Source organism: Budorcas taxicolor, chromosome 19, assembly GCF_023091745.1.
Source record: "Budorcas taxicolor isolate Tak-1 chromosome 19, Takin1.1, whole genome shotgun sequence".
In the NCBI taxonomy this organism is placed as follows: domain Eukaryota; kingdom Metazoa; phylum Chordata; class Mammalia; order Artiodactyla; family Bovidae; genus Budorcas; species Budorcas taxicolor.
The window spans coordinates 22,892,114-22,907,050 of record NC_068928.1 but is presented as its reverse complement, the minus strand read 5'-3'; the positions used below and the strand labels follow the sequence as shown (position 1 = coordinate 22,907,050).

The 14,937-nt window shown below is 57.2% G+C and overlaps 1 protein-coding gene across 1 annotated transcript in view; it reads left to right on the top strand.

The window, feature by feature from the left end:
* RTN4RL1 (reticulon 4 receptor like 1) overlaps positions 1-14,716 on the top strand; it is a 75,395-nt gene extending 60,679 nt beyond the window's left edge. Inside the window, exon 2 of the mRNA XM_052658208.1 lies at positions 11,999-14,716. Coding sequence (XP_052514168.1) covers positions 11,999-13,326 — 1,328 coding nt within the window. The 3' untranslated portion in view covers positions 13,327-14,716. The remainder of the gene's footprint in view (positions 1-11,998) is intronic.
* Positions 14,717-14,937: the final 221 nt, after the last annotated feature.

Sequence of the window (14,937 nt, the reverse complement as noted above, 5' to 3'; positions counted from 1 at the left end):
ATTTGCTGAGCTAATGCACTGTCAGGGCATCCAGGTGGCGCTAGTCGTAAAGAACCCGCCTGCCAATCCAGGAGACATAAGAGACGCAGGTTCCATCCTTGGGTCTGGAGTAGAAAGTGGCAACCCACTCCAGTATGCTTGCCTGGAAAACTGCATGGACAGAGGAGCCTTGTGGGCTACAGTCCATGGGGCTGCAAAGAATCAGGCACGACTGAGCACACACACAGTGCAATGTCAGCAGGGGTGTGACCTGAGCAGGTTTCATGGGAGGGGCCAGACAGCCCCACCTGTCCAGTGAAAGGTAAGGAGAGCTTGGGCAGAGCCTGGGGCAGTGGCCGTGGAAGCCTGGGTTTACAGGCACGTTGTCTCCTTGTCCCCACAGACCTCGTGTGTGACCAGGGTGGCTTGATTTCTCACCACACAGAGGGCCTGTTTCATTCTGTTTTCTTCCTCCTCAAACTCCCTCCCGCTTCCCTCTCTCCGCTCTCAGCTGATGACCCCGCTTACTTCCAGGAGAAAATAGGAGCCCTCAGAAGCTAACACATCCTCCTCTCTTCAGGAGGAACACCTGAGCCACTTTGGACCTCTGGATCTTGGTCTCTTTGGTCCTCTCACTCCTAAGGCATCAGTTTCTCTCTCCCTTTCCTCCTGGATCACCCCCAGGAACATGCAAACCGACTCTAGTGTCTTTCCTTCCATCTTAGGAAGCAAACAACACCCCTTCAGGCCCCACCCAGACTCTCTGCTCCCTTTGCAGCCAAGCTTCCCTAGTGAGTGGCCTCTGGGTGCTCCCAGCTGCTGATCCCGGAGTCCCTTGGGAGCCTTTGTCCCTCTCCTGCCGATGACAGGCTGGGCCCTCTGAAGGACCTTGCCCAGTGAAGCGTGAACCGGAGTGACATGCACCCCGGGAAACGAAAGCCTCAAGTGCCAGTCCTCTGTCCCCTCTGCCAGGAGACCAGCAGTGTCCTGGGTGGAGGGTGAGCTCTCCCCTGCGTCCCTGAGCAGAGAGGCAGCTGCCCTGCCTGAGCGAGAAGCCAGTATTTGTTGTTGTGGCCGTGGAGATTCTGGGTCCCTTGTCACATCAGCGTGCCCCAGCCTGTGCTGTCTGATACAGTGCTGTCTCCCCTCCTCAGCTCCCATTCACTCTTCATCCCACTCCCACATGCCTTCTGCCCCCTCCTTCCTACCAGCAGTGAATGTTCCAGCATCACCTTCCTACCAGCAGTGAACGTTCCAGCATCACCCATTACCTCCACGTTGTCAAATACACTCTCCAGTACTCACAGAAACTCTCAGCCACTCTCATCACGACTGTTTCCTCCTTCCTTCTCGAAATACTCTTGGCTTTGGTCATGCCACACTTTCCGGGCTTTCCTCTGACCTCCTCGCCCATTCCTTCTCCTTTACACACCTTCTGCCGTGTTGCCAGAATCCTCAATCCTTTATCTTCTTGCACTCTCTGTCTCTCTCTTTTTTTTTTTGGCTGTGCCATGCATCATGTGGAACTTCCCTGACCAGGGATTGAACCCACACCCTTTGCATTGGAAGTGCAGCCTCTTAACCACTGGACCGCCAGGGAAGTCTTGACTCTAACTTCTCTCTTGACTCTCAGAGGTGACCTCATCCATTCCCATGGATGGAACTACCATCTCTATGCCGATGCCTCCCAGGTGTGCTTCTCGCCTCTGGGCTTCAGCTTTGGACAACCAGCTTCCAGCTAATCATCTCTATAAGATCTATGACTTCGTTCATCCTAAGCAGAGCTCCTCGCGGCCCCGAAGCCTGTTTTCCTAGGCTCCTCCCATCTTGCTGTGCTCTTACCCTCTGCAGCCTCCCGTCTCCCTCACAACGGTCCATCCGTATGTCCTGTCAGTTCTGCAACCCGGATGTTTCTCAGCCTGTCCACTGCTGTCTGTCTCCATGGCCTCTACCCCTTCTGAATCCTCCGTGTCTCTCGTGGATGACAGCCGTAGGCCTCCCTGCCTCCCTTCTTGCTCCCACAAATCCATGCTCCCCCCAAATCTGATCAGGTTGCAAGTACTTCAGTTTCCTGCCAGAAACAGAATCAGATCCAAACTCTGTTTATTTATGGCTGTGCGGGGTCTTCATTGCTGTGTGCCGGCTTCTTCTAGCTGCGACAAGCTGGGCCTGCTCTTCAGTGTGGGACACCGGCCTCTCATTGCAGTGGCTTCTCGTTTTGGAACGTGGCCGTAGGCGCACAGGCTTCAGTAGTTGCCGCACATGGGCTCCGTAGTTGTGGAGCGCAGGCTCTAGGTTACGCCGGCTTCACAGCAGCTCCCACGCCCTACAGCACAGGCTCAATAGCTGTGGCACATGGACTCAGTTGCTTCGCAGCCTATGGGATCTTCCCCCACCAGGGATTGAACCCATGTCCCTTGCATTGGCAGGTGGATTCTTATCCACAGTGCCACCAGGGAAGTCCCAGAACTAAACTCTTGACTGAGCCTTTTAAAGCCTTTTTTGACCCCATCACATGTCCCTCTCATCCACACCAAGTTCAGTTCTGCCCTAGGACCTATGCACCTGTAGTTCCCACTGCCTGGAAAGCTGTTCTTCAGCTCCTTCTTAACATTAGGTGTCACCCACTGCTCAGAGAGGCCATTCATTCATTCAGCTGTCTTAAACCGCCTTCCTGTGCCCCCAGTGCCCAGCAATCTGTGTCAGTTTGGGCATCTCTGGTTGTTTACATCATCTCCCCCTAGGCTGTAAGCTTCATGAGGGAAGGAGCCACGTCTCTCACCGTTGTAGCACCAAGCGTGGAGCTGTTCCTCACATGAATGAAAGAACAGGAAGCTAGATTCAGAATGGGGTGATCGATAAACAGGACGTGAGTTCTGAAGGCTTTTCATAAACAGCAAGGAAGGAGTGGCTGCTCCAGGGACTCAGAATGAGGGGCCCGGGTGGAGAGCTCTGCTCCTGCTTCTCAAAGGCTGGGTTCCATCTTCTGTTTTCCTTCAGGGATTGGTAGAGCACTCCCCGAACTCCCCTCTCTCACACACCCTCAGGAGCCCCCTAGGAAGGCATCTGAATGGACACTTGCCCCTCAGGACTGTCCCACCCCCGCAGAGGTTCCCACCCCCAGTAATCACACCACGTGGGTGTCAGGGGGCCTGTCCGGTTCCAGGTGGGCCTACAGTTTTCTGGGGTTTGTGGGGACAGACAGTTGGTTCCAGATGGAGCAGAGAGGGCCCAGAACGTTCTCCGAAGCCCCTGGGAGGGCTGGCTTTCAGAGGCCTTTGTCCCCAGCCTTGGAGTCCTGGTGGCCACAGCCCAGGTTCTGGGGCCCACAGACTGAGAAGCAAATTTGAATAGCAGAAACAGTGGAGACAGTGTCAGGCTTTATTTTTTTGGGCTCCAAAATCACAGCAGATGTTGAGTGCAGCCATGAAATTAAAAGATGCTTACTCCTTGGAAGGAAAGCTATGATCAACCTAGATAGCATATTCAAAAGCAGAGACATTACTTTGCCAACAAAGGTCCGTCTAGTCAAGGCTATGGTTTTTCCAGTAGTCATGTATGGATGTGAGAGATGGACTGTGAAGAAGGCTGAGCACCAGAGAAGATGCTTTTGAACTGTGGTGTTGGAGAAGACTCTTGAGAGTCCCTTGGACTGCAAGGAGATCCAACCAGTCCATTCTGAAGGAGATCAGCCCTGGGATTTCTTTGGAAGGAATGATGCTAAAGCTGAAACTCCAGTACTTTGGCCACCTCATGCGAAGAGTTGACTCATTGGAAAAGACTCTGATGCTGGGAGGGATTGGGGGCAGGAGGAGAAGGGGACGACAGAGGATGAGATGGCTGGATGGCATCACTGACTCGATGGACGTGAGTCTGAGTGAACTCCGGGAGATGGTGATGGACAGGGAGGCCTGGCGTGCTGCAATTCATGGGGTCGCAAAGAGTCGGACACGACTGAGCGACTGAACTGAACTGAACTGAACTGAGCACATATTATAAGCCCCAGGGCAGCTTTGCAAAGTGAAGATAGAGCTCATATGACCAGGGCTTTGTGCAGAGAGCTGGCAGTGTGTGGGGGGATGGACTGGGAGAGAGAGCCAAGTACAAAGGTCAAGACCTGGTCCCCCCACCTGCTATGCCCTGGGGCAGCCAAAACCTGGCAGGAACTTGAGGTTAAGCCCTGACTTGGAATCTAATCCATCAGGTCCCTCTGCCAGGCCTCTGGGGTCTGGGAGCGCCAGGGTGGGTGGGGTGAAAGCCAGGGTCCACAGGGTGGGGGGTAGGGAGGCAGTGGCTTCCTCTGATGGCAGCCCTCAGCCTTGGGGATGCCCCGCCCTGCAGCCAGTCTGGGTACCAGTTCAGAGTACAGCCTCAATGAGTGCTGCCAACACCCAAGAATGCATGTGCTCTAAGTCCCCATTCTCGGACTGAGAAACTGAGGCTGTGGAGGTTTAGTGACCTGTCTGAGCTTGTCCAGCTGAAACGTGCTGCCTTTGGGACTGGTCCCAGGCCCAGGCAGTTCATGGACACAGAGCTGCCTGTGCCGGCCTGCAGTGTACTCCCCCCACCTCTCCATCCCACGCAGGGACCCCCGCACCGAGGAAGTGATAGACACGGTTAGGCAGAGGAGAGAGGAGGCTGAGTTTGCTCCAACAAGGCCTCCTGAGAGCTTGGCGGCCCAATTAGCACGGCGTTCCTGGCCAGGCCCGCTCGGGGGACTAGCTGCAGCAGATGAAAGCTGAAAGGTTATTCCAATAAGGTGCCGCCCACTTCCCAGCTGAGAGTGATCCTGGTATGCTGGAGGGGCTTGGGGTGGGTACATAATTCAGCGTGTCAGGAGGAGAGCAGGAGCTATAGGCAAAGCCAGAGTGGGCGCTGAGATAAGACGGGAATGTCATGGGCGGGTGTGCCTCTCCTCAGAAGAGGCCTGCCCTCTCCCTGGGGTGGAGTTCAGGAACACTCAGGATGAAAGGGCTGGGTGCCCAGCCCCCTCGATGGTCTCCAGAGATAAAGGTTGCTGAAATATGCACATGCGGGCACGCAGGTATGTGCACATGGCCATGTCCACACACATAGATAAACATACGTGTAGATGTGCAGAGACACACGAACACACACACACACAGGCTCTGTCTAGGCCCCAGGCTGCAGCCACAGGGCCTGAGGTGTGGGTCTGGAGAACAAGTGTGCCTCATGCCTGCCTGTTTACTCGCTCCTCATCCTGTGGCCAGAAGTTTTTTTGGGGGGGCCACGGCACTCCTGGCCCCCAGATAGGCTGATTGACATTTGTTTGGGACTTTCAGGTATTAGCACTAAAAGTCCTGCGTGCTGGGAAACTCCTGAGTCCCAGACAAACCTGTGCTGGTCACGCTGCCCCAGGCCCCAGGCAGGCCCGGTGCGTCCCCTCCCTCCCCAGTCCTCCTGGGTCACCTCTGTGCTGGGCCCTTGAAAGAGAGCCACAGCGGAGTCTCTGCTCACCCCGCAGGCCTGTGTACTAATCAAGACCATTGTGTTTATTGAGCACCTACTAGGGCTTCCCCGGTGGCTCAGAAGGTAAAGCGTCTGCCTGCACTGCGGGAGACCTGGGTTCGATCCCTGGGTCAGGAAGATCCCCTGGAGAAGGAAATGGCAACCCACTCCAGTATTCTTGCCTGGAGAATCCCATGGACAGAGGAGCCTGATGGGCTACAGTCCATAGGGTCGCGAAGAGTCGGACATCACTGAGGACTTCACTATGAGCCAGGCTATGGGCCCTAGGGTTTTCTTCCTGAGTACCTACTGTGTGTCAGGCACTGTTCTAGGCCCTGAGGGCATAGCAGGGAACACTAGACAAGATCACTCCTCATGGAACTGCCCCTCCAGTGAGGGAAGACAGAAAATAACATCAATTAAAAAGTGACGGGAATTTATTAGGAAAGAAGAAATGTTATGGGGAAAAGTAAAACAGGGAAGGGGTCATTTAAAATAGGCTGGGGGGGGGGGGCGGAATTCCCAGGCAGTCTAGTGGTTAGGGCTCTGTGCTCCCACTGGCGGGGGCCTGGGTTTCATCCCTGTTGGGGAACTAAGATCCCACAAGCCGAGTGGTGTGGCCAAAAAACATAAATGGATTGAAAGTGTTAGTCACTCAGCTGTGTCCAACTCTTTGCCACCCCATGGACTGTAGCCCACCAGACTCCTCTGTCCATGGGATTCTCCAGGCAAGAATACTGGAGTGGGTTGCCAGGCCCTTCTCCAAGGAATCTTCCCATCCCAGGTCTCCTGCATTGCAGGCAGATTCTTTACTGTCTGAGCGACTAGGGAAGCCCCTGAATAAATAAACAAATATTTTCAAAGGCTACTGGGGAAGGCCTCCCTGAGCAGGTGACAAGGGTGGGGCTTGAACAGAGAGGTGAGGGCAGGAGCCCTGCAGGTGTCCTGGGGCGAGCTTCCAGCAGAGGGGACGGCGCATGCAGAAGGCTGGAGGCAGGATGCGCCGGGCACGAAAAGGACAAGAGGAGGGAAACCCAGCTCCGCCCGGCTGGCTTCTTTGTCTCCAGAAGTGACCTGGGCTTGGGTGTGGCACAGAGGGGCAGTGCCGCGTGGCTGGAGGCGCCAGTCACTCTGTGAACACAGCCGGCTTGGCCTGAGGCCGTTATTGGCAGCAGAGCCATCCCGTTAGCATCGATTGGCTTGGAGAGGAGCGCCAGGCCAGGCTGGGCCAGCAAGGGGGACCAGGAGCCGAGCCCCATGCAGGGGGAGCAGGTTGCAGAGGCAGGAGGTCTGACCACACGGCTGACTGGGCTCTAAGCCTCCAGAGCCCCTTGGAGCTGCCTGGTGGCTCCGGGGGCTATCAGCCCACCGGGCTGGCACCCTACGTGGGTGTGGGGAGGGGCAAGCACCAGACTCAGGCCAGAGTGAGGCCCGAGACCTTGGGGCCGGGGAGGGCGGACCAGTCCTCAGACAAGGATGCCCCCACTGTCCTGCTCGCCAGCCATGTGGCCTTGGCCGGCCCCTCCCCTCTGTGCCTCCCACCTGTGGGGTAGCAGGAGGATGCCATGTAAGGAACCTGCCACTCGGTTCTGGTATAGGCTTGGGTCCCGTTTGGTTAGCTCCCTTCCTGTTTCTGGGGCAGGGAAGCTGCAGGGCCCCTGAGAGAGGAGCAGGGGCCCTATCAGTGGTGCTGGTCCCAGTGGGGAGCTCTCTGGCCTCCCCAGCCCTGGAAAGCCCTCACCCAGCTTAAGCCGTAGTTACAGCCTCATAAGGAGTTTAAGCTGCTGCTGCTGCTAAGTCACTTAAGTCGTGTCCGACTCTGTGCGACCCCATAGACGGCAGCCCACCAGGCTCCCCTGTCCCTGGGATTCTCCAAGCAAGAACACTGGAGTGGGTTGCCATTTCCTTCCCCAGTGCATGAAAGTGAAAAGTGAAAGTGAAGTCACTCACTCGTGTCCAACTCCTAGCAACCCCATGGACTGCAGCCCACCAGGCTCCTCCATCCATGGGATTTTCCAGGCAAGAGTACTGGAGTGGGGTGCCATCGCCTTCTCTGGCGAGTTCAAGCTGCTTAGAGGCTAAGAGAAGGGTGGAGGTAAGAGAGGGCTTGCTGCCTACTTCCCCACCTCAGTACCTTGGCACGTGATGCCCTCTGCCTGGAATGCCCTTTCCACCCAGCCCACGAGGTCCAGCCCCTATGGAACTTTTCATAGGAACAGCTTGTGAATGGGCTGCTGAGTCTGGGTGAGGGGCCTGTCCAAGCCCAGGCTACTCACCCAGGCTACTCATAGGTCCCTGCTCAGCAGGTGAGGGATTTGGGGATTTGAGGCAAAGAGGACATGAAGACTGGCTTCTCAGGTGGCACAGTGGTAAAGAACCCACCTGCCAATGCAGGAGATGCCAATGCAGAGATGTGGGTTCGATCCCTGGGTCAGGAAGATCCCCTGGAGGAGGCAATGGCAACCTACTCCGATATTCTTGCCTGGAAAATTCTATGGACAAAGGAGTCTGGTGGACTACAGTCCATGGGGCCGCAAAAAGACACGACTGAGCGTGCACTGACACACACACACACACACACACACACACACACAGGACATGAAGATATTGATGGCTCTCCTTTTCTGCACATCCTTTGTGCTGGCAAGGAAGCAAGAAGACTTCATGGAGGAAGTGGCACAAGGCAGCAAGTGCCTTTGCCATGCACACACCAAAGCGCCTACTCTGGGCCTGGCGCCTGCTGGACAGTCTGGCATTGAGACCCCCCATCTGCTTGTGTGTGTGTGTGTTCAGTCACTCAGTCGTGTCTGACTCTTTGTGACCCCATGGACTGTAGCCCACCAGGCTCCTCTGTCCATGGGATTCTCCAGGCAAGAATAGTGGAGTGGGTTGCCATTTCCTTTTCCAGGGGCATCTTCCCAACCCAGGAATAGAACCCGCCTGCCAAGTTCTTCCCAGGCCCCTCCCTACCCTGGCACTCTGCATACTCCAGGACTTTGGCGGCAAGTGTTGAATGGAAGAAGGAATGAATAAGGCTCTAGATCTGTGTGTGGGAGGCCAGGAGGTCTGGGAGCAGCCGAGTAGACAATCAGGTGGATGCCCCTGGAGTAGGCGGGCAGCAGGGGGAGGAAGGGGGATCAGGGGAAGAGACAGTGGAGGATGAGAGCCAGAGGAAGTCCAGAGTTTGAGTCCGCACCTTACTTTCTCCAGCCCCCTCAGGTAGAGTGACCTCCTTGCTCCCCAGGAGGGGCCAAAGAAGCTGATGGGAGGAACCATAAGGCTCCTCCACGGAGACTTGTATCCATGCTAATTTGCAATCTTAAAACGCACAGCAAAGGCACCAGTGTCATTGTTAGTACATTAATCAGTAATCAGTGGGTCGAGGCTCCCATGGGCCACACAGAGCGGGCACGGGAGCACAGGAGGAGCTGTGGCGAAGCAGTGCCAGCCTCCCTGGGAAGAAATAGGCGGGGTGATGATCCATGACCAGGGCACACGCTGGCTTGGGCAGAGGAGGCGGGGTAGTCTGGGAGAGTTGGTCCAGGGCCTTGGAGATGGAACCAGCTTCCAGGTTGGAGAAGCAGACTCAGTTGAGACCCACTGCAGTGCCCAGTGAGAGAGGGCAGCGGCCACTGGCCCGGGTCCCCTGGCACCTGGATGGTACCAGAGGATGGAGAGCAGCTCTAAGCATCGCCGGAGGTCCCTGCCTCCTCCTGGGCCCCTCTCAGGGGAACAGCCCCTCTCAGGCTCCGGCCCTGAGTGCCACCTTTATACCCCTTCCCCCACCCACGATATCTGACCCCTCCCACCTGCCAAAATGTGTTCATATGCCAGCCGCTAAGGCCACACCTAGATTTTTGGACTTTTGGCTCTTTTACCCAAACCGGGGTCTTTGCCTGGCTTCCCCTGTACCCCAGTACCCCCCGGGCACCTGCCTGAGGGAGGGGTGTGGCTTTTATGGAGCACCCTCAGCTTCTCTGAGGACGACTTCAGAAAACCCCCACCCAGGGCCTTTCAGAGACAGAGCCACAGTAGCAGGCAGAAGGGCTATCTGACCCACCCCAGGTCTGGGGGCAGGAAACCTCCTCCCCCACCACCCCCCACCACACAGGATAGCTCTGAGGCTCCGAGGAATGTGAGCAGAGCACTCTGTAAACTCTATAAGCTGCACAAATGTCGGTGGTATTAACACTGAGCCTGCCAGGGTTCAGCCTGCTCCCACTGCGGGCCGCTTTCCCTGCCTGACTTAAAGGAAGTGCCTTGTCTTTGCAAGACTCCAGGGGGTGGGGGTGGGGGTCTTTTGTGGCCCTGTCCCCTTCAGCACAGTGAGTGCCTTGAATGTCCCTGAGCTAGGAAGGGGACTCTGGGCTCCCTCAGGGTGGCAGGGTGCAGGCGCCTCCCCAGGGCCATCTGGGCCGGGCAGAGGAGCAGAGATGAGCAAGGGGAGATGGGGTGGCAGGCTGTGTGGAAGGTGGACCCGGAATTTGCTGGGCCCTCCTCCCAGCCCTGGTGTTGGAGGCTCAAGGCAGTGGGCAGGCTCCCAGAGAGTCAGCCTGGGTTTGGGGGCCAGGCTCCTAGGGGGTCCTCCCAAGGCAGAGTCTCCTCCTGAAGGGCTGGGGGCCCCTGGCCAGACCTAGGTGGGCAGTAATGGGTGAGGACAGACTTCATTCAGGGAGTGCTGGCGTAGCGATCCTCTCCTACTCTTGTTACACATGGGGAAATTGAGGCTGAAAAGGCCCCCCTGCCTGGGGCTGGGGCTGCAGACTATTCAATGGTGGCGATGACTGAAGCGGGGCAGGGGCCGCAGAGAGCGTGGCCCAGCCCAGAATGGGAACTCACAGCTGCTCTGCCACCATCGCCACAACCGCCGAGGTCATAATTGCTCTGAAATCGCAACCCAACACAATTATGCAGAAACCGAATTATGTGCGATGATTTTTATGTGTTGGAAACGTTGTTGAAGCTGGGTGATTACAGGGGGACAGGAAGCAGCTGCCACTCTCTGGGAGCCCATAACTCCCAACAGCTGGGAGCTGTCACTTATTTACGATGCCGTTTCTGGGAGGAAAGAGAGGGTGGCAGGGGTGGTGAGGTCCGCTGGAGCCCAGGCAGGCAGCTCTGGGGCAGTGGCCGGCCTGAGACTGGAAGTAGGGGCCAGCCCGAGAGTGGCCAGGAGGGCTAGTTCTCTCATTCAATATGCTCGGTACAGCTGGCAGCCGGAAGAACCAGCCGAGCTGCCCTAGGCACCCAGCTCTCCCCAGAGGCCTGTGATCAGCCAAGCTGGCAGGGAAGGATCAGGAAGCCAGCCCTGGCAGGGATGAGATGACGGCCTGGCCCTGCAGGGCGGGGGTCTACAGGCCTGGAGCCGGTCCCCACAACACTGGCGTGCCTGCCAGGCTGCCCGGGGCAGCTGCGACCCTGGAAAAAGGCAGGTAATGACGATCATCCATAATGAGGCTGCTGCGATAATGAGTGCGTGGCTGTTATCCGACCACAGGCTGGACACATCCGAAAATAAATTATTTTAAGGATCCATTAACGAATGCCTAATTAATGCCCAATTAGAGAGAAGCTACAGAGGAAATGCTCTGGACAATCGAGAGGCAAGGCCTGATTTGCAGTGGTAGCCTGGGATCTCCAGAGAGAGGGAGAGAGGGGGGGAGAGGAGAGGAACCAGACGGTGGACCGCAGTGGGGGGCAGTCTCTCTCTGGCTACTCCTAGGACCCCAGAACCATCAGTCCTGGTGCCTCCCGCAGTCCTCCTCTCTCTCTGTCCCTCTCTCTCTCACACACACACATACACACATGTGTCCTTTGCAGAGAACAACTATTATTACTTAGGAATGAGGAAACTTAAGTCATGGGGGAATGATGCATGCTTGAGGACGTGGAAGACACTGTAAATGAGAATCTTTCAAGATAAACTTTGGTGACATGCCTGCTCGCTTTGTTTGTTATTGGGAATAATTGTAATAAGAAGACGCTTCAGGAGCCCATGTGAGATATTTACTTTGTTAGAACAGGAGCCTGCCCCACTATCTGCTCATGCAGATAAAGGCAAGTAAGTGGCAGAGCTGGGACCCCAGGGGGACAGGAGCCCCGAGGCTGGCTGCTGGGTCCATGGGGAGTGACCCCAATCCTAGCCAGGATGACAGGGCCTAAGGGGGCGGGGCTCAGAAGCTGTGGGCGGGGCTAGGGGTTTGAGGGGTGGGGCTAAAGAAGTCTGCCAGATGTAGGGGGACCGCAGCCTCTACACCAACCCACCTCACAACCCAGGCTGGAATAGAAACCCCCAGAAGAGGTGGGGCGCCAGGGCATGGGAAGCCATCAGGAGTCAGGGGGCCATGACCCCAGCCCCCAGATCGCTGAGTGGCTGAGTGCGGCTAAGACGAGGACAGAGCCCCGGCGAGCAAGGAGGCTCACATACCCGCGGAGCTCGGCTTCTCCGAGTGTCTCACCTCCCGGGCAGCACCCCCCCCCCCCCCCCGCTCCCGCAACCCCCCCCCCCCCCCCCGCCGTGACCTGGTTGTGCTCTCTTTCTCCCCTCCAGGGTGTTGTGTGGAACTGCTGCTGCTGCTGCTGGCCGGGGAGCTGCCCCTGGGCGGCGGCTGCCCGCGGGACTGCGTGTGCTACCCCGCGCCCATGACAGTCAGCTGCCAGGCGCACAACTTCGCCGCCATCCCCGAGGGCATCCCGGAGGACAGTGAGCGCATCTTCCTGCAGAACAACCACATCACCCTCCTGCGGCAGGGCCACTTCAGCCCCGCCATGGTCACCCTGTGGATCTACTCCAACAACATCACCTTCATCGACCCCAACACCTTCCAGGGCTTCGTGCACCTGGAGGAGCTAGACCTCGGCGACAACCGGCAGCTGCGGACGCTGGCCCCCGAGACCTTCCAGGGCCTAGTGAAGCTCCACGCCCTCTACCTCTACAAGTGCGGGCTCAGCGCCCTGCCGGCCGGTGTCTTTGGCGGCCTGCACAGCCTGCAGTACCTCTACCTGCAGGACAACCACATCGAGTACCTCCAGGATGACATCTTTGTGGACCTGGTCAACCTCAGCCACCTGTTTCTCCACGGCAACAAGCTGTGGAGCCTGGGCCAGGACACCTTCCGGGGCCTGGTGAATCTGGACCGGCTGCTGCTGCATGAGAACCAGCTGCAGTGGGTCCATCACAAGGCTTTCCACGACCTCCGCAGGCTGACCACCCTTTTCCTCTTCAACAACAGTCTCTCTGAGCTGCCAGGTGACTGCCTGGCACCCCTGGGGGCCCTGGAGTTCCTCCGCCTCAATGGGAACGCCTGGGACTGTGGCTGCCGGGCGCGCTCCCTGTGGGAATGGCTGCAGAGGTTCCGGGGCTCCAGCTCGGCCGTCCCCTGCGTGTCCCCCGAGCGTCTGCACGGCCAGGACCTGAAGCTGCTGAGGGCCGAGGACTTCCGGAACTGCACGGGGCCGGCGTCCCCGCACCAGATCAAGTCGCACACGCTCACCACCACCGACAGGGCCACCCGCAAAGAGCACCACCCGCCCCCCCACGGCCCTGCCAGGGACAAGGGCCACCCACACGGCCATCTGCCCGGCTCTCGGTCAGGCTCCAAGAAGCCGGGCAAGAACTGCACCAGCCATAGGAATCGCAACCAGGTCTCGAAGGCAGGCTCTGGGAAGCAGGCCCCCGAGCTGCAGGACTACGCCCCCGACTACCAGCACAAGTTCAGCTTTGACTTCATGCCCACATCACGACCCAAGAGGAAGGGCAAATGTGCCCGAAGGACCCCCATCCGTGCCCCCAGCGGGGTGCAGCAGGCCTCCTTGGGCACCTCCCTGAGGGCCTCACTCCTGGCCTGGATGCTGGGGCTGGTGGTCACTCTCCGCTGAGGACGCGGGGTGCCAGCACCCAGCACTGCTACATGTCCACCAAGGAACAGGATTTCTTTTCTATTTTTACAAGTGGAGGATCTGCTGGGTTTCAGGCAAAGGCTGGTAGAGGTTTCGGCTGCGGTCTGGGCCCTGGCCAGTGGATTATAAACCCAAAGTGTACAGCCCCAAGCAGAGGGAGGTTTAGTGCATCCCACCCAGCTGTTCCCAGCCAGCCCCCTCGCCGAGCAACCACGAACAGCATCCACCCAGCAAGGCAGTTAAAGCCGCAAGGTGAATCCTTCATTAGCAACAATGGGACAGTGCACCACAGGAGCTGAGCTCTGTGGAATCCTGGTCTTTTGGAGATGTCTGAAGGGGCCCCGCCACCCCTGGAGGAAGCAGGACTCAGCGAACAGACTAGAGGCTGGGTCCACCAGCTATGTGGGGGCACGTGAGCAGGTGGCATTTTGGCTCTTGCCTGAGGCCACTTAGTCACCCTGCCCTGAATCCAACGATGTGCCACCTTCAGTCCCTCCTTTGGGGGTAACGCCTCTCATTCCTGATGTCTCAGGCAACCCTGGCAGACCAGGCCCAGCTACTGGGCTCCAAGAACCAATTACCAAAGGCAAGATCATCAGAGGCTGAAATTTAGAACTTCATCATGTGCAATGGGGTTCTCACAGGAGGTGCAGTTTTATAACTATGTCCACTTATATATATATATATACACACTCTCTACATATATATGCACAAATGCACAGGTCCTTTCCCTCCTCCCTTACCTAACTGTATGTCTTATCATGTTTATAAACTATACGGAAAACTATATCTGCGGAACTAAGGGTTGTATTGGTGATTTCTAGCAAGAAAGGAGTTCTAGGATTTTTGTCTAGAATCCCAACCTGGCAACGGTATTCCCCGTGTAACCTGGGCTTTCCCGGGCCTGGGGCCAAGGGGCAATGGGGAGGGTCAGGGAGAAGGGGATGCCACAAGAATCACTTCAGGGGACCAATATTCTTAGCTATTTAGAGCATCACCATGTTTTTATATGCAACACAAGACCGTCTGCTACCCCAGAGCACCCGATCACTCCCAGTACAGCAGCTGTTGGCATCAGGGTGAGAAGCTAGAAGCAGCTTGTTGAACATCAGGGAGCTAGGCTCTGGGAAGGGGCTGGAAGGAGAAGGAGCAGGAAGGCGATTTGGATTTCTTAGGCAGGCAGGCGAGGCAGCATCCACAGTGTTAGTCCAACAGGCTGGGCAGTGTTGTCAGCCTAGGACTTTGCCAGCAACAGTCTGGACCGGCCAGGGAGACTCTGGGCATGAGCCCAGGCCTCCAGCGTGGCTCAGCTGCTGAATTTTTCCTTGAGGCTCTTTGGTGGGTGTCCCAGCAAGGGTCCTGGGTAGGGTGGCAGGAGGGTGGCATCAGGTGGCAGGAGGGTGGCATCAGGTGGCAGGAGGGTGGCATCAGGCGGCCTTAGCAGAAGGAGAATAAAGAGGGCATTTCAAGAACCATCTCAGGCACTTTTGCATTAAGGAGGCCCCATCCCTCCTGGACCCTCTGAAGATGCCCTGGGGACAGGGAGAGTTCAGGGGGGTGGCCAGACTCAGGGGTCAGAAGATGGGGACA